Below are 26,328 nucleotides of genomic sequence, written 5' to 3'. Positions count from 1 at the left end.
GTGTCTGTCAGAGTCATTTCAATGCAATGTTGTCAATGAAACAGAAAGCCTCACCTTTGTGTCCTAAAAGGACCTCAAGCCAGTAAGAGTTGAGCAGGAGTCACCAAGGAACAGGGACTCTACCTGAGCACGTGGGCTGAGTGTCCCAGGGCCTTGGTGGTCAAGGGGAGGCCGAGCAGTGGGGAGTCTGAGGCACGGGCCCCAGTTACGTGGTCCTCCTGGGCCGACCTCACATCCGCTTCCACGCCCAGGGCCACCTAACTGCGCTCCCGAGGAGAGACTATTCAAGGGTTTGGGGTTTTGTTTAATTTCCAGGAGTGTTTTAAAACCCTCTAGCTGAACGGTTGCAAAGTGGCAACCATGGGCTATTCGGCCTGCAGACACTTTCTGCTTATGCTAGGCAGTGATTTTTGTCATTGGCACCATCTTGGAAAACAAGGAGATTTCAAGCAAAGGTGTCCACATTTCCAGCTTCTTTGGAACAGGGAGATCTGGCCACTCTGGGCCCCAGTTGCTGCTTGGCAATCGTCGGCTACAGGCTTTAGAGGGGCCACGTGCTCTCCAACCCTGACCAGCCTGCTGGTCTTTGCAAGTGTGTGAGTCTACGACCCTTGCTCTGGGCCACCCGGACATGCACTTACATACTTACATGCAGACCCATGTCTTATCAACTTAGTCTTGGGGCCAGGCTATGACTTTTTTTTTTTTTTTTTTAATGGAGGCGCTGGGGATTGAACCCAGGACCTTGTGCATGCTAAGCATGTGCTCTACCACTTGAGCTACACCTTGCCCCCCTGACATATTTTTTAAATAAACTTTTTATTTTAGAATAATTTTAGATCTGTAAGAAACTAGCAAAGACAGCATAGAGTGTGCCCACATCCCCTTCACTGAGTTTCCCCTAATGTTGAAATATTACACGGCCACCGAACCTTTGTCAAAACTAAGAAAGCAATGTTGGCATGTGACCAATACCAATACTCAGACTTTATCTAGATTTCAACCAGTTTTCCCACTAAGGTCCTTTCCACGTGCCAGGATCCAATCCAAGATCCCACATTTAGCATGGGATGATTTTTAAATAACCATATTTTGCCCAATATTAATTATATTTAATATTAATCATATTATTTTTATTGCTAATATTTACAAATAAAATCAGCAAAATATTTGAAATTTAATATCCAGTGTTAAAGAATTTTTTTTGAAGAAATGTAAATTATACAAACTTTCTGGAAGGTAATTTGGAACTAAACATCAAAATCTTTTAAAATATTGACATCCTTTGACCCAGAAATCCAAATTCTTGCAGCTTATTTTATGAAAAGAAGGAATAACCATCTTTTTATGAAGTTCTGGGCCATTTTCATAACTGCCGCCTCGCTGGGTGGATGTCAGAAGGGACTTCCCACTCCTCATCTCATTCTCAGCTCTCCTTAGACAAAGTACTATGTGTGTCGCTGTCCACATGAAAATCCCTAAATATCTATAGCAGCTTCCTCTTAGGGACTGTGTTTACGCCTGTTTTTCATCTATAGTCATTTGTTTATTTAAATGGTTTAGTTTATTGCAGTCGTTTAGCTATTCAACAAATATTTATTGAGCATCTCTCTGGGCATATGAGCAAGTAAGTGAGAGAGGAGGGGCTGGGGTCTAAGGCAGCAGGACGTGGGGACAGTACCTGTGTCCTGGGCTCAAACCCCAGCGCCGCCAGTTACTAGAGATGTGGCCTTGGGCAAATCATCTCACCTCTCTATCTGTGAAAATGAGGATTGTACTACTAATAATAGAATGTGAAATGTTAAAATAATAAAAGTATTATTAATGGTAATTCCTGACAGTGCCACTGTCAGGATTAAATAACATGTCATTGTAAGAACTAAATAACCTTAGAATAAATGGTACCTGATACAGGATGCATGATCAATAAAATTTAGCTATCACTATTTTTATTTTAAATAATTTTATAGTTCTTTTTTAAAATTAAAAAAAACTTTTTTATTGGAGGTACAGGGGATGGAATCCAGGACCTCCTGCACGCTAAGCATACTGTCTACCCCTGAGCCACACCCACCTCCCAGCTATCACTATTTTTACAGAAGACATCCCTGCCCTCAAGTTGTACACAACCTCAATGACTTGGATAAATAATTTTACTTCCATCTGTGACATTTTTCATCTTCAGCTGCCTACCAGAACGTCCTTTCAGGGGTTTAGCATGTTAAGAAATGATTCTCCTTCATATGTTTAAGAGTTCTGCCCCACGGGTCACATGGAAAGCTAAGATCATTTATCTAGGAGACAGCCATTCTGTGCTGGGAACCACAAAGAGCAGAGAAGCTGAGGGCCCACTGGTGTCTGTCCACAGTCCAAGGGCACTGCTTTCCCTCCAGGCTTGGCTCAGTGGTCCCTCTCCAGACCAGGCAGCTGGGCTGGTTACAGTTTCTCCCCTTGAAAGGTAGAAGCCTGGGGACAAGGGCCAGGACTCCAGAAGGTTCTCCAGCTCCTAGCAACTTGCCTCTCTGGCAAGTGTGTTTAATTTAAACTTTCCTGAAATATATTCCTGGAGAGGGGCCAAAACTACATTCTGAAAGTTCTCAAAATCTAGGAGAGTTGGAGACAGGCCTGTTCCTACCAGAGTTTGGACAAAATGGGCTGCCATTTTGCCCACTGCCCCTTCCTCCTCACCCTAGCAGGGGGCCCTAATGGAACATGTACATGGAGGGGGCTGTGGAAGAGGAGAACTTTCTAATGTAAAGGAGGGCAGTGTGAGCTGGGGTGCTCATGACGCACTGGGGTAATAGAAAGCAGCCCTCCCAGAACTTGGAAATGAGGGAGTTAGCACAGCCTAGATGGAAAAAATGGGCAAATGGGCTTATCAAAGCTAGCCCAGGGAGTAAAATAAGGCGGCCTGGGTGCATCCTAAGAGACAGAGCCCTCGCTTTTTCTTAATTAATAAGCATAAGCTTAGTGATTCAGATATATATTCTTTTTCTTGTCTGATTGCTATGGCTAGGATTTCCAATACTATGCTGAATACTAGTGGTAAGAGTGGGCATCCTTGTCTTGTTCCAGATTTTAGTGGATAATCAATTGTATTGCACTCTGCATGGAGATAGAATGAATAAACAGAAAACAGATGGGCAACCAAAATGGCAGGAAAAGTCACAAAGAAGCAGGAAGTTCTCAGGACTTACCCAGCCCTATGGGTGGAGACTCTGGGGGATGACCCCTCCCTCTCAACAGCCAGGGGCGCCACAGGGGAGTGGTGGTTTCTCAGGCCACCACAGTGACCCTTCAACACCAACCACTTAGATGACATGATCACCAAGCAGCATTCTGCGGACTGCTTTGGATTTCTGGATCTTTCGATGTCAACTTTATGAGGAGTGCAGGCACTAGAAGGACCCCTGCCGCCGCCCTACCCCCATCTTTCACAGACTCTAAGAATGAATAATTGTATAGTCTGGTCTGTGTATTAGTCTCTTGTGACTTCAGCTGGTATTTGTCAGCCCTCCAAAGTCTCAGCCACTCAGGGACACTGAGAAGTCACCAGGACAGTCCCCGGGTAAGGGCAGACTCGCCCAGGTGAGGTGTCTCACACTGGGAGGCCTCCAGGTTGGTAGGTACCCAGGTTCCTCTTTTTGAGCTTTTTCCTTGAATGAGGAAATGACAGGGGAAAGGAAAAAGGAGCCACCAGGTCCTTAGACTGTGGATGTAAGTCAGGGTTACTCTTTCTCTCCCCAGGATAGCTGGCCTGAGTCACTGCTCAGTCATGAAGATCTCCCCAGCATCCTAATTTACACTTGCCTAGATAATTGGCTCCCAATCAGGTGTGCACACTTCAGGGCTCTGCCAGGAAATCTGTTTGGTACTGGAAGAATATACAACAGAAGATAATAGAAGTTCTATGTAAGTTAATTTTTATCTATTCCTTGTAGTTGTCTTGTGTCGGTATTTACAATGTATGCACTCATTCAGTAGACCACGTGTGTATGTGATGAGGTGACATCATTCTTTACTGACAGCGATGTGTGATTAGAAAAGCCTGGGAGTCACTGTCCTGGATAACTCTAGAGGAAAGGCAGGAAAGCCAGGAAAAGAGGATGTCAAGGCTTCTTAGAAACACATTTGCCATGGGCCGACCAGAAAATTCCATGCATTATTTCACTAGAGCATCTGGCTGCGGCCCCCGACTCTGGCTGTGTATCAGAATCTTCTGGGGATTCTCCTGTAAGAAGGTCACGTGGTGGGGTTCCTTCCCTCACGTACTGAGTCAAGTACCCTGTGGGGGGCTCACAAGTTGGGGCCAGCTGTCAGGTGATGCTTAAAGCAGCAAGGACGGAAAGCTACCATAGGGGCCGCTGTGGGTCTGCAGCTTGGGGACAGCCCCAGTGCTCCATGGTGGGCTTTGGGGGCACAAGATGATGGGGTTTAGGCTCTCGGTCTGAGTGGAAAGTGGTGCCTTGGCATTCGTCTGCCCCGTTTCTGTCTCCTGCCGTCTCCTGCCGTCTCCTGCTGGGTTTTGGTGGTGCCTGGGTGCCCCCGGCCCCTGGTTAGGGAGAGGGCTGCCCTGCCTGAACGGGCCCACGCAGCAGACAAGAGAAGCCCGGCTCTTGGCCTTGGGCCTCCACCCTCAGAGAGCAGTGAGAGGCTGAGCCTTGGGAAAAGGGCCAACGAGGCTGTCGGCCACTTGGAGACTCGGCCAGAGGCGCCAAGAAAGTCGGCGTAGCTCTGTGCGGTCCAGGCCGGCCCAAGTGCCCCAGGGCTCGGGGGTTTTGTAAGGTATTTGAGCCAACTATGGTACATACTTGCCCGGCCCTCAGCTGTGTGTGTTTTCCCTTCTGGAATTCCTGGGGGGAGAGTTTTAGGAAGACAAGATGTGGGGTCTGGAAACCCTGGGTAAATACCAAGCACCACATCCGACCACACCGAGCCACTTGTGCCTCTGACCTCCTTTAATCCTCACCGCGAGCAGGGTAGGGGGGCCCGGTGTGCCACTCCCACGTTACACACCAGAGGGCGGGCCCAGGGAGGCCAAGCAACTTGCCCTGGGTCAGTCTGGGGCCATGGCCTCCGGCCTCACGTTCCAGACCAACATCCAGGCCCTTGGTGAGTCAGAATGTGTGCTCCTCGCAGCCGGGATCCCCATCCTATTTACCTTTTGCTCGAAGCGCTGTGCCAAGCACACTGCGGGCATTCATTAAACGTTTGCCAGGTGAATGAAAAAACTACCTTCCCGTCTCACCTGGCTCTGACCCTCCTCTGGCCTCAGAGAGGGAGAAACAGAGCTACAGCCATCCTCACTCACCCCTCCACCTCTGGCCTGGCACATGGACTGAAATCTCCACCTTTGGAGCTAAACTTTGGGTTAAAACATTCTGTCCCCAAGAAGTGCACAGATTCTACAGAAAGTAAAGAGTAACGGGAGAAGGTGGGAGGGAGTCCTTTATCTTCCATTCTTTCATTCATTCGTCTTTACAGCAATTCAGAGCTCAAGAAATACCTATGATCTGACTTACCGTAAGGTGGGACAGCGGTCGCTATGGAAACAGAAGGCGGGACCCAGCAAATGCAAGTTACAAAGAAAGGGTGACTGTGTAAAGGATGTCCTGACCTCTGGCTACTTACCTGTATTTATAATCCCTGAAGCACATTTGATGAGCTTTGAGCTTAGAAATGAGAAGCTTGAGAATTTTCAGGAAGATGAAGAAATTGACCTGGAAAAAAAACAAACAAACAGATATGGGTAAGTGATGGACTCCATGTGGCTATGCATATTCAGGTCACCCTGGACCAGGCCATCAGATCCTTGTCCATGTAAACAGGGGCAACGCAGCAGTCAGCCCGTCAGGTAGTTAAGTGTTTACCGTAATCCCCACTCTCCCTAATACCATCTCAACTGAGAGTCTGGAAAGGATCCTGAAAAGTCACTTAGTTTATTCTTCTGCCTCAGGAAGACCCACCACCGCAGCCATCTGAGGAAGGCAGCTGGACATTTACATGATTATTTTTAACTGACATTTATTAAGTACTCACCATGCCAGGCATTGGGCTAACTTTCCAAACATTATTTTATTTCATCCTCACAACACCCTCTGAGGAAGCCACACTATTTTTATGCCATGATACAGTAAGAAAACAGAGGCACAGAGGAGGCAAGTACCATTCCCAAGGTGGCACAGCTAGGAAGGGACGAGCTGGTAGTTAAGTCCAGATTTATCTGATTATCACCCTCCCTTTACTTAAGCCGAAGGCCACAATGCCTCCTGCTGCAAAGGACTCCAGGCCTATTGGAGTCAAATTTGACATCCTCTTGCTGCCATGGAATTCACTGGAAAGCACATTTTCTCCATTCCCTAGACAATTTTCCATAACTGTCATGGCCTGGGAAAACTGGACCCTTCATTGTCAGCCTTGGGAGACATTTAAGAATACGTCTGCAATGTTGTGTTAGTTTCTGGTGTACAGCATAGTCATTCAGCTATTTTATATATATACACACACACACACACACACACACATCCTTTTTCATTATAGATTATTGTAAGATATTAAATACAGTTCCCTGTGCTATACAGTAGGTCCTTGTTGTTTATCTATTTCTCTATATAATAGTTTATATCTGATAATCCCCAAATCAACTATACTTCAATAAAAAATCACATTGAACACCTTAAACTTACATGTGTTACAAGTCAATAATATCTAACTAAAGCTGGAAAAATTTTTAAAAATTTGTCTGCAAGCTCTTCAACACTGCTCCCTTCAAAAGCAGAGCCGAATTTCCCTTTTCTCTCTGGAACGTGAGCTGGGTTTAGCTATTTGCATCTAATGAAAAGAATATGGCAGAAGTGATGCTATGCGATTTCCGAGGCCAGGTCCTCCAAAGGATGGCTTGCACCTGGTGTCCTCTCTCTCGGCGCTCACTCTGGGGGAAGCCAGCCGCCATGTTGTGAGGACACTCAAGCAGAAGCCCACGTCGGGGGCCGCGCCCTCCTACAGCCAGCACCTCTTACCAGCCACACATGTAGCCCCCTTGGAAGCTGACCCTCCAGCCCAGCCAAGCCTTCACAGGGCTGCAGCCCGGCCACCTTCTTGACAGCAACCCTACGAGAGACTGCGAACCTCCTGGGAAGGCAAAGCAAGTGGTCCGAGCGTGGGTAGGGCTTGGAGAATGAGAACCGGGTTTGTGAGACATGAGATGGGAGAGAGAGGGAGGGAGGGCCAGTTCCTACAGGGCCTTTCACAGTCACCCTAAGGAGTTTGGGTTTTCTTCTGAAAAACAGTGGGGAGCCAGTGATGAATTTTAAAGGGGCAAGTGACCTGATCAGATTTGCATTTCTGCATCTCATTAGTAGCAGGCTGGGAAGAGACTGGATGAAAGCAAGACTGGATGGAGGAAGGGAGATGAGCTGGGAGGCAGTTGCTGAGTTCCCAGGGAGGATGAGGGCGAGGGGAAGAGCAGTAGCGCTGGTGGCTCAGTGACGGAGCAGAAGAGACGGATCAGACAGTATTAAGGAGTCTGCATCAGATGACCTTTGCTGCCGGCTGGGTGTGAGGTCAAAGATGACTCCAAAGTTTCCTGTAGATCTCAACGTGTGCTAGTGCCCCTCACCGAGAATGACCACTGGAGGAGGAAGAGCATTCGGGCCAGGGGGAATCTAGTAGTTTCGGACACAAGAGCTATCTCAAGGCAGTGAGATATTTATGTCTAGACCTCAGCAGGGAGGTCCCAGACAGAGCATGGAGCCAGTGAAGCAGGTGAGATGTCCAGGGAGGCTACGCAGACTGGGAGAAAAAGAGGGTTAAGAGAATCACCTTGTAATGAAGGGAAAGGTGGAGGAAAGGAGACAGCAGAGGAGATGGAGAAAAGGTAGCCAACCGGAATGAACCACAAGGAAGCGGTTTCCTGGAAGCCCAGGATGGGAAGAATTTCAAGAAGGTTTCAACGCTACAAGGAATTTAGGCAAAATAAGACCGCACTTAGCAACAAGGAGCTCACTACGAGAGGCAGAAGCACAAGTTCACAGGCAGAAGCACAAGCCAGGTCTCAATGCTGTTTTGTGAAGATGGAAGGCAGCGAGTGTAGACCACATTTAAGAGGCTTGGCTTCGACAGGAAGCAGATCGATGGAACAGTAGTTGGCAAGGGATGCAGATTGGAGATAATGTCTCTCCACTAATTTACGGAGCTAGAAGAGGCGTTTGGGTGCAGTTGTTCTTAAAATTGCAAAGACTTAAAAATGCCTCTGTGCGATGGAGAAAGAGCCCACAGAGATGGCGGTCGGGTGACAATTAACGGAGAAAAGTCTTTACGGCATTGAGCCAACACAATACTGATGTCCCTGTCTTAAACCACATATTGAACGAAACACAAGCTGTAGAATCCAATACCCACCTGCTATTACTTGCCTCATTGGCCTCGGGAGAATCAATGCTCAAAGCGAAGAGACTAGGGTTTCAGGCAAGAGGCTATTCATCCAATCCACAAGCCAACGGGAATAATGGAGATTCCCAGCCAAAGAATTATTTAGTAACAGAACACTTAAACACAAACCAAATGTAACCAAGTAATTTATCCCTTTTAATGGGTTGTCTGTTTTTCATCACAAAGGGAAAACGTTGTGTCCTTGGCTTAGCCATTTGTTGAACTCGGGCATTTTTCTTACCAAGTAAGCCTAACAGGGGAAAGGCACATATTTCAGCGAATTAATTTCGGTGAGGACTGTCTCCTAGGAAATGAAGGGCTGGGATGAGAAGCGTGTTGATTCGTGGTTCTTTGTGTCTCCCAGAGACCAGACAAGAGAAAATGGGCATCAACCACTGGACCACATGGAAGAACAGCATCTTCACGGCCACGGAAGGAAACACCAGCTCGGTTGACCACAGAGCCTCCTTTCATCCAGGCGCCCCAGGAGACAAGGGTTTTGCTGTCACCTTCGGATGGGGCTATTTGTCATTTGCGCATGGGCAGGAAAGGGACCGAAGGAGGAAATTTTTAAGGAGCCCAGCCAACTCCTCTTGGACTCTGGGGCCAGATGGGGGGCACTCAGAGCCTCAAGCACAGAAGGCTCCCTTTCAGGGCGGAGAGTTGCCTTCTGTTATTGACAAACACTGACGTTCTTCTGTGAAAACAAGCTTTTTTTTTTCAAGGAACCACAAAAGCCAGACTATTTACATAAAATGGAAAAAGGGAATTCCCAGCAACCCCCTGCGGAAGAGAGCAGGTGGAAGAGGAGCCTGGCTGGTGAGCACCCAGAGGCGCTGGCCTTGGGTCCAGGCAGGAGGATTTCCCACTTCCCTGCAGGACCTTGCTCATCCTCCCAACTGTTCACTAACTCCCTGCCCCTCCCCTGAACTTCTTTGGCGGGTATCATTCTCACACACTGTCATCCATAGGAGCTTTAGGTGGGGGAGGACACAGCTCAAGCGGCAGAGCACATGCTTAGCGTGCACAAGGCCTGGGTTCAATCCCCAGTACCTCCTCTAAAAATAAATAAGTAAACCCAATTACCTCTCTCCCCAGAAAAACAAAAGCAAACAAAACAAAAGGAGCTTTAGGACTCTGGGTTGAGCAGTCTCTCCTCCGCCCCCAAATTCTGAGCCTTAAGGAACAGAGGTCCTTCCTCCCCAAGGTCTCAGAGCAGCAGCATCTCTAGACTCCACCCCCACCAGGGCTTTGGGTTAATATCCATTGTATGTTTTCTTCCTCAAAAAGAAGCTTCCTTTGTCTCCCCTCCCTCTGGCTAGTGGTGTTAAAATCCAGGCCAATAGCTTTGCCAGCCCTGGGCTCATCTGTGACTGAAAACACTAACCCCAGGGCCTTGTACACTGCACAGCCAGTCCTTACGAGGAGGTCACTGAGCTGACTGCAGTCTTCTTTACCTCGTTTGAAAACCCAGAGGGAAGAAGGCTGATAGTATAAGCCTGGATTTCGGGACTGAGCCTGAACAAAGAGACTTTTCTAAGTTGTTTCTTCTCCTTCAGCAGATCCTACTCACAGCTCAGCATCTCCATCTCAGGGGACCTGGCCCGGGTTCATTCTGAGCCAGAGAACAGGGTGGGTGGCAGCGAAGGGGGCGGGGTTCTCCTGCTGCAGAGCTCAGAGAGGAAGAAGGTGGGCAGGCTGTCCTCACCATCACACACAGCAGCATGGGTCCTCGGATGATCCACCAGATACTCTTATTCCTGTTGGTTCCCCAGCACCTACGGCAAAAAGCAGGCGACAGAAGACTTACAATCGAGACAAGGTTGACGGAAGGGCTCACGCCCTCCGGAAGAAGGATGCTCATACTCAAGACTCATTTTCCTCCCACCATTCTCCTAAAGGGCGGGAGGGGAGGGGAGGACTCCAGTCCCTTCCTGTTAGGACGGTACTCTTGACTCTTCTTACTAGTGAAGTGCTCATCATGCTAACATCTTGGTGTGTATCCTTCCACAGTTTTCTCCGTGTTCCTACAAACATAAACTCTTAGACAAGCATACTTCATTTTCCTGGGCTTCCTTTACCGTGCTTTGCACGACTTTTTTTTTTTTCCCTGGGGGTGGGGAATGTAATTAGATTTGTTTATTTATGTACTTATTTTAGAGGAGGTACTGGGGATTGAACCCAGGACCTCGTGCATGCTAAGCATGTGCTCTACCACTTGAGCTATACCCTGCCCCTGGCTGTGCTTTGCAGACATAGCTTTTATTTAAATACACAAATTGAATGTTTGTGGCTACCCTGTGTGCAGCAAACCCATCAGCGCCATTTTTCCAACAGCACGGGCTCATTTCGTGTCTCTGCATCACATGTTGGTAATTCTGTCAATATTTCCAACTTTGTCACTGTTATGATATTTGCTGTGGTGATCTGTGATCAGTCATCTTTGATGTTAACTATTGTCATTTTTTTTTAGCAATCAAGTATTTTTTCATTTTTTAAATTGAAGTATAGTCAGTTACAATGTGTTGATTTCTGGTGTGCAGCGTGCGTGGTGTCCCAGTCATACATATGTGTAAATGCATATATTCATTTTCATATTCATTTTGGCTAAAGGTTATTACAAGATATTGAATATAGTTCCCTGTGCCATACAGAAGAACTCTGTTCTTGGCAGCAAGGTATTTAAATTGAGGTGTGCACACTGTTTTCTCAGACGTAATGCTATTGCTCACTGAACAGCCTACAACAGAGTGCAAACGCCACTTTCATACGAAAGGGGAAACCAAAAAATCCACGTGCCTCGCCTTCCTGAGATATTCGCTTCATTGCGGTGGTCTGGAGCAGAGCCCACAGTGTCTCTAACATGTGCCTGTAGAGGGGATTTTTTGGTGGTGGCTATCTGGAGGGGAGAAAATGGGATCATATGATACACATCTTTCAGCAACAGGCTTAACAACGTGCTGTTGAGGTTTAGTCCCTAAAAGCCAAGAGACAGGGAACTCACTGGCTTTTTCAGTAGCTTTATACTAGCCCACCCTCTGGGTGTGCCACAGTTTAATGATTTCCATGTCAGTGGATGTTCGGAGGAGGGGGGGTTCATTTGGTTGGTTTTGCTCCTTTTCCCTCACCGTGAATGTGGATGCAATAGCCATTCCTGCACCTACATCTGTACACACCCAGGGTCGCTGCTAACCTAAGCAGCCATTTTTTGTCCTAATTTGTGCTAATTTGCATGTGTCACTAAATTAATAGACTAATGACTACAAGAAGGATCTTTGATGGTTTTATCTACCTTCTTAAGTCTATTCTAGATGGTCAAAGTAGAAAGGAGGGGGTCTTCTCTTTGGGAAAATCGTGTATTTTCTTATATTTGGCGTATCTGGGAGTTACTAGCTTGTGGAAGTGTAAACAGGTGAGTTATCTACCCTGTGTTCTCCAGCTGTGCACGGGCGATGCTCCAAGGAACAACAAACAGCACCGGGAAGGCTGGGAGGAAACACAGAGATGTAATCAGGAGCTGGTTGGCCAGACTTGCCTAATTCCCGCCCCAATGGGCCAAGCACACCTGGTTAAAATTCATAAAAACCCAACCACCATGGAATTAGGGACTGGAAGAGCTGAGAGACCTAGGGCGACACAGGACCACCCACTGTTTTCCTGTCAGAGAGACCAGGAAGCAGAGAGGAGAACAGACTTGCCGCACGTCAAAAAGCAGCTTACAGTAAATTCAAAGACGTTCATCGGAACCTCCAGCATCACAGGCCAAAGTTACCTCCTCCGAGTGCCACGGCCTCAATTTCTCCACGAGTCTGTGGCAACGGGGATTCCAGAGCTCGTCTTGGGAGACTGAGCTGGCACGTGGACTTGGTGTGTCCCCCCCAAATTTATATGTTGAAGTCCTAACTCCCGACGCGATGGCATCTTGAGATGGGGCCTTTGGATTTAATGAGGTTTCGAGGAGGTGTGTGTGGCGGGGGTGGGGGGGACATCATGATGAGACCAATGCTCTTCTAAGAGGAGAAAGGAGAGCTCGCTCTCCTCCCCGTCACGGGAGGCCACAGTAAGACGGCAGTCGTCCACAAGCCAGGAGAAGGAGCTTTATCAGAATTCAACCAACCTGGTGCCCTGACCTCACACTTTCCAGCCTGCAGAGCAGCGGGAAATGTCTGTGTTTTAAGCCACACAGTCTCTGGTATTTTGTTATGGCAGCCCAAGTAGACCAACATGGTAGGAGGAATGTCACCTGCTTCTCCCCAAAACCGTCCCAATTTCTGAACGTGTGCATCAGGTCTGCAGCACTTAACATATACTCGCATGCACACGTGTGCACTCACACACATCCACGCACACGTGTGCACTCACACACATCCACGCACACGTGTGCACTCACACACATCCACGCACACGTGTGCACTCACACACATCCACGCACACATACCCCCCTTCAGAATCTCTCATCATTGGAGAATTATCTGTCCCAGAAACCTCCCTCCAGTTGGTCTCTGACTCCAGCCAAAAGCTCTCTTGGGCTCCCGTGTTCTGACAGGTCCCCAGGAGAAGAGGCTGGGAGTTCAGGTCACTCACCCCAGCCCACCAGCAGGTATCTGGGCCACAGCCACCTTTCAGAAAGCACTGTGGGCTCCAGCAGCGTGCGGAGGTAAAGCCCTTCAACCAGCAGCCACGAGTAATTGGCGCCCACAAAGTAGTGCAGGAGAACCTGCGCCGAGCGGCAGGAGGCTGCCATCTGCGGAGGACAGAGCAGCCGAGGGTGAGTCCAGGCTCCCGCAGCGTCTGGACCCCAACAGGGTGGACAGGGGCCTCCCCACGCACAGTCCCGCCCTCTGTTCTCCCCTCTCTCCCAAACCCTTGCTGACCATCTCAGAGAGGCTGGCAACAATATCAAAATCAGAAGCAGGGCTTCCTGCAGGTTTTAAAGCCCAGCCTCTTCCTAGACATCCTAGATATTTTTAGACAAAGGCAGGAAGAATTCATCATCGGTAACATCCATAAAGAAAACAGTGAAAGGTATGTTCTCTGATTTTAGTTCAGTTAAACAAGAAATCAACGATTTAAAAATCTTCATGTGACTAGAAATGAGGAAATAAACTTCTAAATAAGTCATGAGTCAAAGAAGAAACGATCATAGAAATTAGAAATCATTTCTTTATGGAACGTAAGGAGAACACTGTACATCAAAACTTGTCGGGGGAGGGTGGGGGTATAGCTCAGTGGCAGAGTGCATGCTTAGCATGCACGAGGTCCAGGGCTCAATCCCCAGTGTCTCCATTAACAAAACAGCTTGTGTCATGCAGCCAGTACCACACCTTGAATGAAATTTACACACTGAAATGCATTTATTAAAGAAGAAAAAGGCTGAAAGTCAGTTAGCTTATAAATGTCAAAAACGTTAGAAAAAGAACAGCAACTTAAACCCAAAGAAGATGGGAGGAAATAATAAAGGTAATAGTGGAAATTAATGAAATAGAGGACACAAAATAAAGAGACTCAATAATGCCAAAAGTCTGTTCTTTGAAAAGTCCAATAAAATTGAGAAACATCAGCAAAAATGATCAATGGGGGAGAAAAGTGAGCGAGGGTACAAGTAATCAATAACAGGAATGAAAACGGGAACCCTGCTAGAGATGTAACAGACCTTAAAAAGAGCTTATGAGAATATAAGCAATATTATGCCAATAAACTTGAAAAGCTCGCTGAAGTAAACAATTTCCTAGAAAAACACATTACTACAGCTGACACCAGAAAAAAACAGAAAATCTGAATATAAAATTCATAATTAATCCATAATTAAAACCCTTCCAGTAAAGAAAACTCTGAGCCTAAATGGCTTCACTGGGGTAAACATTTAAGGAAGAAATAATACCCATCTTATATTCTTCCAGAGAAATGAGAAAGAGATGATTTGTTTTAAGAGGTCAGCATTAACTTGATTCCAAAACCTAATAAAGGCAGTACAAGCATAACTTGTATACTGTGTTTTGCTTCATTGAGCTTGGATACTGTTTTGTTTTTGTTTTTTTTTTAAATTGAAGGTTTGTGGCAACCCTGTGCTGTCAGATGATGGCTAGTATTTTTTAGCAATGAAGTATTTCTTAAGTAAGGTATGTACTTTTTTTAAAAGACATAATGCTATCACACACTTAACAGATGCCAGCATAGTGTACACATAACTTTTATATGCACTGGGAAACCAAAACATTCACATGAGTTGCTTTATTGTGATATTTGCTCTATTGTAGTGGTCCAGAACCAAACCACAAAATCTTCAAGGTATGCCTGTACAAGAAGGGAAAATTATCTCTGAATGCAGATAAGGAAATGCTAAACAAAACACAGTGTTAGCAACTGTGCAGCAGTCAAGGAGAAACATTAATTAACAGAGCCTGGTTGAATTTATTCCAGGAATGCAAGGTTAGTTTAACAGGTTACTGCATTCATTAATAACAGGACACAAGAAAACCCATCACAAAGAGTGCTGAAAAGCTTTACTGCTGTAAAAAGAAGTAATGATTTTAACAAGTTGATCTGGTCCAATTCTTTTGTTTACAGATAAAGAAATTTTCCACCCACTGGGCATAAAGCAGCCCCACAGTGAACTCTTCCACTATCAATTGCCTTTACCTGTCCCACTCTCTGGAGGTCGCTGGTTTTTTTTTTTTAAGGTTAGGTGATGTATTGCTAACCAGAAAGACTTTGACACTCCTTTATCTCTCTCTTCCCCTCCCCAGACTCACCTTCCTGCCCTCTAATTCCCAGTGCTGATTTGCAGTGTTGACCCGCCAGCGGGAGCCATGGCGAGGAAAGACATACCTCTGACACGTAGGACATCCACTCCTGCTCGTTGTCGGGCCTCTTGGAGTAAGAGTTGTAGAAGACGACATCCTTCACCAGCACAGCCAGGGCTCTCAGGATGAAAGAGGCAAACAAGTTCATGTGGATGTAGTTGCGGGTGCAGTGGAGTTTTCTGCACGAGGAGAAAAAACAAGTGCCTTCGTTCAGAAGAGAAGTGCTCAGATCAATAGCTGTGTGCCTGAACCCTGTGTATCATTGCTGAAGGGCACAGGTTCATGGTGCAGGCTCCTGGGCTGGATGGCTGGGTTATATGATCTTACCTCTTGGTGCCTCATTTTCCTCATCTGTAAGCTGGAGATAATCACTGCTAACATCTATAGCTTGCTCAGCGTTCCGGGCTCTGTTCCAAGCTATCTGCATGTGGATGTACTGATGGGTATCCTTACTCCTTACAAGCACAGGAGGAGCAGGTCTCCTGCCTGGTGGTGATCTTGGCTCCCTCACTCACCAGCTGTGTGACCATGGGCATGTGACTTCATCTCTCTGTATTTCAGTTAACTCACTTTTAAAATGGGGGTAATAGTAATGCTAATCTTCTAGGATTAAAATTCATCTTAATTCCAATTAGGAAGAGATATAAATGACTTAATGCATGTAACATGCTTAGAACAGTGCCTGGCGCCCAGGAAGCACTCAAATGATTGATAGCTAATTGGAGTCCGAGGGCCCTGGATTAAAATCCCAGCTCTACCACTCACTCATTTGCTTTGGGGAAGTTTTGTAATCTCTTCTGCATAAATAACTCATCTGGTAGAATTGTGGGGAGAATGGGCTGTGTTAGTAATGGGTATGATTAGGAGTTTAGAGCAGGGCTAGGCACCTAGTAGGTCACCAAGTCCAAAAGAAACAAAAGAGGAGTTAGGATTCCCACATCCCAGCTCTAGCTGTATACTCTGTGACCTGGGGTGACTCAATGCCTCCCTCTGGACCTCTGAGATCACTTTCCCCTTCACCTGCAAAATGAGATGGATGGACTAGAGACGCTCTTAGATCCCTTCTAGCTCCGATAAACCGTGACATCATCCACCCTTCTCCTGCCTTTGAAAGGTAGCTAATGAGCAAATCCGGGCTACATGTCTCAACACGTGCGAGCAGAAGTTCTACTCACCGAAGAAACAAGAGGAGGGTGAGAGCCAGGAAGAGGGAGACAATGGAGAGGGAGTACCCCACCGTGTACAACAGCTGCAGGCTCGACAGCAGGGCGTGATGTTCCACCTGAACGCAGAGGAAGAGCAGACATGACCAACGAGCCAGGCAGCCATGGTGTCCAGCCCCCAGATCCATGCCCAGGACCAGCAAGGTCAAGGTATGAACCCTGGGAGACTTGCTGACATCTTGGCTCTCTGGCACATCTCAGAGGCTAGGGAACCTTCATGAGTGAAGAGCCCACCCCAGGTCTCCCCTCCATGGCTGGCCCCACAGCCCAGCACTGATGCACCAAGATTCACAGTATCATAGGAGAATTGTGCCCGGGACAACAGGGTGCCTTGGAAGTGAGGATAGGTTCTTTGTTCCGGGGTGTGTTTCCCCTAGAATGTAGCGGTCCCTCGCTCTGGAAGATGGGGCCAGGTTTCCATCTGGATGTAACTTTTCATAGATGATCTCTTAAACAAAGACCCAACAAGACACTGGAATATTTTCTCTGAGTTCCAGGACAGCCTGATTGTAAACAGAGTGTAGTTTACTGGAAATTCTGTTACTAAGTATGATTTTCCAATGGAATCTCGTCTTCTCACCCAATCCATTGCGCACATCACCATCAAGATTATGTTTCTAAATAAATTTTTGCACACGATCCCACACTAAATATTTAATTCCTAATAAATTATGCCTAAATTTCTCTGCCTAACTCTTTCATCAGCTTTGTTGACATATACAATAAACTGCATATATTTCAAGTATAAAGCTGGGTGAACTGGGGCATGAATATATCTGTGATTTCATCACATTCAAGATAAGGAACATTCCCATCACCTCCCAAAAGTTTCCTTGTGACCCTTTGTAATGCATCTCCTCTCACTACCCCCTGCTACTAGAGACTAGTTTGTACTTTCTAGAATGTTCTATAAATGGAATCTTATAAGTATTCTACTTTTGTCAAGTTTATTTCCCTCAGAATAATTATTTTGAGACTCATCCATGTCATTGTACGTATCACTAGTTCATTCTCTGGCTATTACCAAAAAGGCAGGAAGTAACAAGTGTTGGTGACAAGGTGGAGAAAAAAGAACTCCTCCGACACTGCTGGTGGGCACGTACACTGGTGCAGCCACTATGGAGAACAGTATGGAGGGTCCTCAAAAAATTAAGAACAGAACTACCCTACGATAGAGCTTTCCCACTTTTGGATATTTACCCAAAGAATACAAAAACACTAATTCAAAAAAATACATGCACCCTTACGTTCAATGAAGTGTTAACTACAACAGCCATGATATAGAAACAACCCAAGTGCCCATCAACAGATGACTGGATAAAGAAGATGTGATCTACTACTCAACTATTAAAAAAAAAAAAAGATGAAATCTTGTCATTTGTGACAATATGGATGAACCTGGAGGGTATTATGGTAAGTGAAATAAGTCAGACGGAGAAGACAAATGCTGTATGATTTCACTCATATGTGGAATATAAAAGAATCAACAAACAAAAAAGCAAAATAAATGGTCAAACCAAATAAACCCCATGCATATGTGAAGAACAGAGCAGTGGCTGCCAGAGGGGGAGGGGTGGGAGCGGTGTGAAATGGGTAAAGGGGATTAACTGCAGGGTGATGGATGGAAACTAAATTTTTGGTGGTGAGCTGTAGGGTATATAGAGGTAGAAATAGAATGTTGTACACGTGAAATATATAATGTTATAACCCAAGACGGCCTCAATAAAAAATAAACCTAAGATTTTAAAAAATTTTAATAGTTTATTCCCTTATTACTGAGTAGTATTCCATTGTGAAAATACCACACTCTACTTACGCACTCACCCATTGACGGACATTTGGATTGTTTTCAGAGTCTGGCTTTCACACACACAAAACGTTGCTCTGAAAATTTCTGTACAAATTTTTCTGTGGACATAGGTTTTCATTTCTTGCAGATAAATATCTAGAAATAGAATGATGGGGGGTAGTAGGGTGTATGTTTTCACTTCTTAAGAAACTGCCAAACTGTTTTCTAAATCAATTGTAACCATTTCCATCCCCACCAGGGATATATGAGCACACAGCTGCTCCAGATTCTGCTTACCCTTCATCCAATCGGTCTTTTCCGTTTTAGTCATTCTAATGGGTGTGTCGTGGTGTCTCATCATGGTTTTAATTTGCACTTCTCTAATGATTAATGGTGTTGAGAATCACTTCATGTGCTGATTTGCCATCTGTGTATTTTATTTGGTAAAGGATCTGTTCAAATATTTGGCCATCTTTTAAATTGGATTGTTTGTCTTAATTTAGAATCGTAAATCTTCTTTATATAGTCTAGATATAAATCTGTCAGATACATGTTTTGCAAGCATTTTCTCCCGTTCTGTGGCTTGCCTTTTTATTTTTATTTTTTAAGTGTCTTTAAAAGAGCACAAGTTTTTTTATTTTGAGAAACTCCTATTTATCAACCTTTTCTTTTACACTCGTCCCCCTTATCTGCAGTTTTGCTCTCTGTGGTCTCAGCTACCTGCTGTCAACCTCAGTCTGAAAATATTCAATGGAAAATTTCAGAAATAAACTATTCATAAATTTTAAACTGTGTGCCACTCTGAGTAGCATGATGAAATCTCACACCGTCCCACTCCGTCCTCCCAGGGACGTGAACCATCCCTTTGTCCAGCGTATCCTGCCCGTTAGTCACTTAGTAGCCCTCTCGGTGATTAGACAATCTCAGTGTCACAGTGCTTGTGTTCAAGTGACTCTTATTTTAATAATGGCCCCAAAGAGTAGTGATGCTGGCAATCCGGATACACCAAAGAGATGCCACAAAGTGCTTCCTTTAAATGAAAAGATGAAAGTTCTCAACTTAATAAGGAAAGAAAATAAAATCATATGCTGCAATTGCTCAGATCTACAGTAGGGACCAATCTTCTAGCTGTGAAATTGTAAAGAAAGCTGTGCTAGTCTGGCTGTCACACCTCAAACTGCAGAAGTTATGACCGCAGTGCGTGATAAGTACGTGGTTAGGATGGAAAAGGCATTAAATGTGTACAGTAAGATACTCTGAAAAAGAGAGACACCTGCACGCACACACACTCACATACAATCTCCTTACAAACTGTCAGTTAACGTGCATGAGGACCCCCAGGTGTGTCATCAGTTGGAAGAACATTAACATGTCTAATTTGCTAAAACTCCAAAGAGCAAAGATTTATTAACACTAGCCTTTTGGGGGCAAAATTTAAACCCTCTACTAGAAATACAGGTAAACATGGCCAGAAAAAAATTTTTTTTAAGTATTTGATTTCTTGGAAATATGGCCATTTGCAGAGAGGCCAATGCCCTGGTTCTCACTGTTCTAAACAGAGAAATCTTTCCTTCCTAGCTTGGAAAGAACGGTTTTCAAGTCCTGTTTTGTTGTCCCTGTCCACTGACCTCAGCCCAGAGCAAGAAGCAAGCAGCAAGCACCTGCCGAGGAATTCGTTGTCATCACCTCCACTTCCGGCCTCAGCTACAGCTGAGTCACCTGGGAAACTCTCACACCAGTATTGACCCCATCACACTTCCACTGACTCAGAATTTGTGAAACATTCATTCAGTATGTACTAAATGCCCACTGTATGCCAAGGCTTTAGGGCACCCCAGCACCAGGCCAGGTGGGGGGTTAGGTATTCAGATATTACTATGGCTTTGTCATTGTTCTCAAGCAGCTTAGTCTGGGAGAGAAGGTAAGAAATATATGCAATTGGCCCAATTCACGGCATGCAGTTAGCATGAGCTTGGGGTTGTGACAAAAGTCAGACCAATCCCTGAGATAAGCTGAAGCCCATCCAAACACAAGCACGGTCTTAATACCTTTAAGAGGTGTGACCTGTCACGTGGTGGAGGGAACATGGAATTCTGTCAACTCAAATCAAGTAATAATGTTAAAAAGAGGTCTAGAAAGAATTCCCTGCAGAGGCAAAGGCTCTGATGGAAGGCTCTCTGTGTCTAGCAGGAAGACATGATAGACCTAAGAGAGTGAAGGACAGGTCGACCCCGACTCGGCTCGGGAGGAAGTGAGTCACAACCAAGATGGTCAAACATACAGCAGAGTTGAAGGAATTTTCTGGAGAACAGCTGCACACCCACCACCTTGATTCTAACATCAACACTTTCCTCGGCGTCATCACATAACTATCCTTCTATTCATCCCTTAGAGAGAGGTTTTCGAAATTATTTGCACAGTCTGTATGGAACTGGTATTACTCTTTAGAGAATGTAGCCTGTAAAAGGATGAGGATAAGGGTTAGTATGAGATCTATCAATAAGCACGTGCTTTTAAGTTTAAATTGGAAACTTAAGGAAAACAGCATTGACTTCAGAAAATTTAAGACCCACCTGATAAGCCTGAAGCAGTCAATGAAATAGAATTATGTCATAATTAAAGATTTGTTTGTCATAATAAATATTTAAGATATGTAAAATATTTAAAGCATCTAATATCTTAAATATATTAATGCAGCATAAAATGTAAAAGGGCATTGGAATAACTAGTTTGGCACTAAAAATTAATTAAGGACCTCCATCACCAGGACCCAGCCTAGTAACTGGGCAGTAAATCATAGCGTGTTAGAGCGACAAACGAATCCCGTATCCACGTCTCATTCACTGTTTGTCCCAGTACCTAGTGCAAAAATCTAGCACGTAGTAGGTGCTTCACATCCTTACTGTCTGAACGAAAGAAACCAAGATGAGTCCCTAGATATCTGCCTGCTTCGCAAGCACCGCTGCCTCTGTTCACACTGCCTCCTGCACTTGGTTTGGGAGGGGGTCAGCAGGATAAGTACAAACAGGAGGGCTCTGGGGAGAAGACTGGTACCTGAGGGACTGTGGCCTAGGATGCTGGAAAGAAGACGCGTGGAGAGCCGTCTGACGTGCAGATTTGTTTGCCCCCCTCCCCGCCAGACATCTGCCGAGCTACTATGATTTACTGCCCAGTTACCGGCTGGATTCTGGTGGCGGACCCAGCACCCCTATGTATGGCGCGCTGCCGAGAGGTCAAGTTCTCCGTGGAGAACCGCCAAGTCTATCAACTCTTTGAACCCTCGCAGCGGTCACGTGCAATAAATACGCTCCCCACGGGATGGATGGGGAAGCGGAGGCACAGAGCCGTGTATGAAGGGCTAGGAAACAAATACTCTGGACGTGAAGTCGGGCTGCCTGGGCCCCTGGCCTTGAGCTCTCGCCCCGACACTTGGTGTGTGTTCCCTCAGGACACACAGTCTTCTGCCACAACCCAATCTACATTCTAATGAGGGGCAGTCTCTGCATTCTAATGGGGTGGAATCTGTATTCTAATGAGGGGGCAGTGTCTACATTCGAATAAGGGGCAGAGTCTATATTCTAATGGCGGTGGAGCCTACATTCTAATGAGGGGGTGGACACAGGAGAAAGTAGGACAGTGACAGATGCTGTAACGACTGGAGGACTGGGTAGAAAGTGACCGAGGAGGCCACTCTCAACGAGGTGGCCTTGGAAGACTTGGATTGAAAGGAGACCTTGGCCTGAAACCTGAAGGATGGGAAGGCCCAACCACAGAGGAGCTGTGGTGTCCCAGGTGGAAGGACCAGCAAGCACAGAGGCTGGGACCAGCGCTGGAGGCTACCTTCCCTTGGAGGCTCACGTCTCATCTGAGCAGCAGAAGAGATTCGATGGCTGCCACAAGGGGTGCTGCTTCATGTAACTGAGGACCTCCTCAGGAGAGTCTGGGGCCGACACGCTGGGTGCAGGCCCCTAGTGTGGCCCCCAGTGCCAGCAGTGCACGGAGGGCGTCTGGGCCCCGGGGCACGTCCTTACCGAGCCCAGGGGACTCACGTTTTGTTTGAAGCTGTGATTCTCAGAGCATTCGGAGTCGTCCTGCCAAATATCTGTGGAGTTCTCCTGCGTCTGCCAAGTGCCCCGAGACAGGCAGTATCTGTAGGCCCTTCCTGAGTTCTCTGAAAGTAAACACAGCTCTAGGGGAAAGGTCAGAACACGCAGCCCGTCCCCAGAGCACGTGGGAATGCCCTCGTCCACACTGCAAAGCTGTGGAAAATCCCAGGGGAAAGGAATTTTCATTTCCCCTTCTGGGGGCTCATTAGCAGCCTTGCTGTTTATTTGGGATGGAAAGGAAAACACGGAAGCCTCAGCATTTCGTAACAAACCATGAGCCGTTAATATCCGTTGTGTTTACCCAAAGTCCCGGGAGCTAGAACAGTCCCCGGGGACTCAGAGACGTGACAGCCCTCCAAGGAGCAGACCAGCTGGGAGAGGCAGACCTGGGGGTTCCCAGCGCCGGCACAGTGGGGCATCTCTTCCTGACGCCCAAGAGACCGTGCCAGGAAGAAGAGAGGGCGGTGGACCAAGCCACCTGCAAGCTCCGTGGCCTTACACAGGGCCCTCCCACCCTCTGAGCCTTCCACTTTCTGCATCAGGGGCTGAGGATAATAACGGTACGGACCCCCAGCTGTCTGGGGAAGGATTAAATGAAAAAATGTGTCTCTGCAAGTGACAAGCAAAGCTGCTGCCCACGATGATGGCTCAGTGACTCAGTCCCAGGAGCCCCTCCCCAGAGGCGGCATCCTCCCACCTGGATGATCAGGGCCTGGACTTGCAAATAAGAAATGGAAATCTGTTGGAACTTCCTACTCCTGGCCCCGCGGGTAGTGGGCCAACAATAACTATCTGCTGGATTTAACCGATGGCTCCGGCTACTCTCCGTCTGAAAGCTTTGCTAATTGCCATCTCAGACAACATGCTCCAAACCAAACTCTTCATCTTCTCCTCAGACCTGCTCCTTCCACATATTTTCCCGCCTCAGTTGATAGCAAACCCATCTTCCCAGTCCTCCAGCCCCAAACCTTGGAGCCATCCTTGCTTTCTGTTTCTCGTACTCTTCATGTCCTCCAGCAGCCAATCCTGTCTCTCTCCCTTCAAACATGTCCAGAATATCCGCACTACTTCTCACCTCCTAGGACCCCCCACCTGGTACCTCCACTCTTATTATTGCAAATGGCCCCAGTACTCTTGCCCCTCCGGGTCTACGGTCAACACAGCAGCCAGAGTGAGCTGGATAAAACGTCAGTTGCGTAAGTCATGCCTCACTCAAAATCTTCCACGGGCTCTCTGAAAATAAGTCAGAGTGCTCATCTGGCCTCCCACAAAGCCCTGTAAGGCCCAGCCGCCAACACTGACTCCTCCCGTCCAGCTAACTCTCTGGCATCTTCTCTTCCAGCCTTCCTGAAACCTCACATCCTCACGCTTCCTGGGCTGCTTCCCACTGCATCTCACCAGAGGACAGTTCCACGGACTACGTCCCTACCACTTCCCTCCAGAAATACATCTTCCTTCGAAACTCCCTCTTTGCACTGGAGCCGTCGAAATATTGAGACGGAATTCTAACTGCTGTGACGACTCCTTGGTCTGAAATGAAATACAAAATGTCACCACCTTGCCTTCTCAGAAACCCCTTCTCTTCTGCCTGCAACTGCGTCACCGTAGACGTTTCTTGCGAATAGTTGCCTGTTCCTAGATTTGAATTGTTTCTCTCTCCCCTTCCAGAATAAAACCACCAGGAGGCTGCACTGCTGGGGCAGGTGGGGGTGGGCCTTAAGTAACGGTCACTTCAGGGCCAGCTAAGGGTTAAATTCACCATCTGAGTCCCGGGGACTTAAAAGCACCCATTCAACAGCACCTCCTTCCAATGCTGTTGCAAGGGTAGATTTGACGTTCTTTCTTGCCATCTGAGAAGCCAAAAACTGCGTGGCTGTGAGCTTCCCAGTCTTTCTCCCCATCTCTTTCTCCTCTCCAGGATGGTGATAATTCTTACTCTCACTGCAGCAGAGTCTGTGGCAGCCAGACCCGGACACTCTAATCTTTAAAGACCATTACATAAACAGAACATCCAGGCGCAGAAGAACTGCAGGATGACGAGAGGAGAGGCAGAGAGAAAAAGGAAGATGCGTTACTGACAGCTTAGGATAAGGAGGCTTGAGAAAAGCACCAGGTGGGAGCCTCTCTTTTTAGCCGCCCCCTGGCTGTTCTACCCAAGAGAGACTGGCCTTTAAGGAAATGTTAGAAAGTGGTAAAATAAGACATACTACCTTCACGCCACCAAGGTAAGTATGAAGGGCAGGGGACGGAGACATTTCCCGGAGAGGAATGAGGCCAGCACACGTACTGATCGAAGGTCCCGTTACAAACTGTGCCTGCAGAGAGAAGAGGGGTAAAATGAACTGATGGAAGCAGAGGCCTCGGGAGCCCAGAGCCTGCCTTCCCGCATCAGAAGCTGGTGTAGCCTGTGTAGGGACCTGTGTGGACGTCCCCCTCTTCAGACAGGTCAAGGATGAGGAATGGGACAGGGAGGACCGGAATGCCTAATGCAGCCCTGTACACTGTGGCTTTGCTGCCCAACTTGACCCCTGGCAGCGGTCCAGGGAGTTAGGTCACGTGCAGGTCACACTGATTTCGGTTTACTTTACACAAGCTGAACTCTCCCAGAAACGCAGGGTCAGGAGGACAGTGGGAGGTTCAGCCAGTGTCTTCTGTTTCCATAATTAACTAAATCATGGTCAAGCCCTCACCAATTCAATCTAGGAACACCCTTACTGTGAGAGGTGCAAAATGGCCAGTGGATGTAAGGGGGCCTGCGGAATTGAGGTTCTTGGTCACGTGTACCCAACACAAGCACTATCTGGTCCTGTTTCTCTGTTTAAAGACTAATCCCATGATCATTATGAAATATTTGGGAAGCTCAAGCTCATGGGATGACTTGCACCCTGGCGCTTGGCAATGAGATGCTACAAACATAAGGTCCAGGCTTGTGGGGCCCCAGAATCAACCGAAGGGGTTTCAGCCTGGGTCCCAAACATCCGTATTACAAGCTCCTCACTCTTGGGTACCAAGCTTCATTTCCCACCATCTGCTAGGGCCACTTGGGGGGGGACTGTCAGATTACTGGTATCGAGATGCTGCAAACACAGATCTGTTTGCTTATGCTGGCTTAGGGCACCTGGGGGGCCTGGCATCCAGGTGGTAGCACCCAGTCCGTGTGCGCTCACCTGGCTGAGCCACCCAAAGCGTCGCTCCAGATCAGGAGGCCTGCCCTCCTTTGATCTCAGAAAGCAGCATTCCCCAAAGTGGGAGTGGTTCTTGTAACAGGGCAAGTCCTGATGGCTGCCGCCTGGCTCGAGAGCTGTTTAGAGGGAGTGGGGCATGGCTTGGAGGCTGGGACTGACTTCAGGTCAGAAAAAGGAGGAGAGAGTCTATAGTGTCCTGTCACCTCTGGGCCCCTGAATGAAACGACCTGAAAGAAGCCAGGAGACCATGGAGGGGGCCACTTTCAATCCACAGCCCCCCGTGCTCAGAGGCAGTGGGTCAAGGCTCCTTAATCCTTTATTTTTTTCCTTAAAAAAGAAATGAATCTGGATGCACCCAAAGGGTCAGTATGTGGACAGAAGCGGCTGTGGGCAAACTATTAGCATATTTGCTAGAATGCTCTACACCTAATGTGACCTGGATAAGAGAAATGTTATAACTCGGAGTCAGCGAGCACGCTGGGAGACTGAGGGACAACCCCACACACAACAGGTTCCTAGGTTACTCTGTGATGGTGGCTCGTGTCACGTGATTAGGTGGTCAGTGTGCTGTGACAGATGGCTTTTATGAAAGATGGCCACAGGCATACATGTCCCATCTCACGTGCTCTTTTACAGTGTAGGTGGGTCGCCTTTGTAACTCTGACCCAATTGAACATGGCAGAAGTGACCTCCAAGGCTAGGTCATTAAAGGAAGCATGACCTCTGGTCATCTCTGCCCTTGCAATGCAGCCCCCATGTGGTGAGGAAGCCCAGGCCGTACGGAGAGGCCAG

At 47.0% G+C, this 26,328-nt stretch overlaps 1 protein-coding gene across 1 annotated transcript in view; it reads right to left on the bottom strand.

Annotated features, from left to right (window-relative positions):
- GLP2R (glucagon like peptide 2 receptor) overlaps positions 1-26,328 on the bottom strand; it is a 41,658-nt gene that overhangs the window by 8,141 nt on the left and 7,189 nt on the right. Inside the window, exons 3-10 of the mRNA XM_010991773.3 lie at positions 24,562-24,666; positions 22,295-22,416; positions 16,409-16,515; positions 15,259-15,412; positions 13,015-13,174; positions 11,856-11,916; positions 10,139-10,208; positions 5,632-5,720 (exon numbers count right to left, since the gene is read on the bottom strand). Coding sequence (XP_010990075.3) covers positions 5,632-5,720; positions 10,139-10,208; positions 11,856-11,916; positions 13,015-13,174; positions 15,259-15,412; positions 16,409-16,515; positions 22,295-22,416; positions 24,562-24,666 — 868 coding nt within the window. The remainder of the gene's footprint in view (positions 1-5,631; positions 5,721-10,138; positions 10,209-11,855; positions 11,917-13,014; positions 13,175-15,258; positions 15,413-16,408; positions 16,516-22,294; positions 22,417-24,561; positions 24,667-26,328) is intronic.

Source organism: Camelus dromedarius, chromosome 16 (genome assembly GCF_036321535.1).
Source record: "Camelus dromedarius isolate mCamDro1 chromosome 16, mCamDro1.pat, whole genome shotgun sequence".
NCBI classification, from domain to species: domain Eukaryota; kingdom Metazoa; phylum Chordata; class Mammalia; order Artiodactyla; family Camelidae; genus Camelus; species Camelus dromedarius.
Note: the sequence above shows the minus strand (reverse complement) of the source record. Positions and strands in the feature narration are given on the sequence as shown.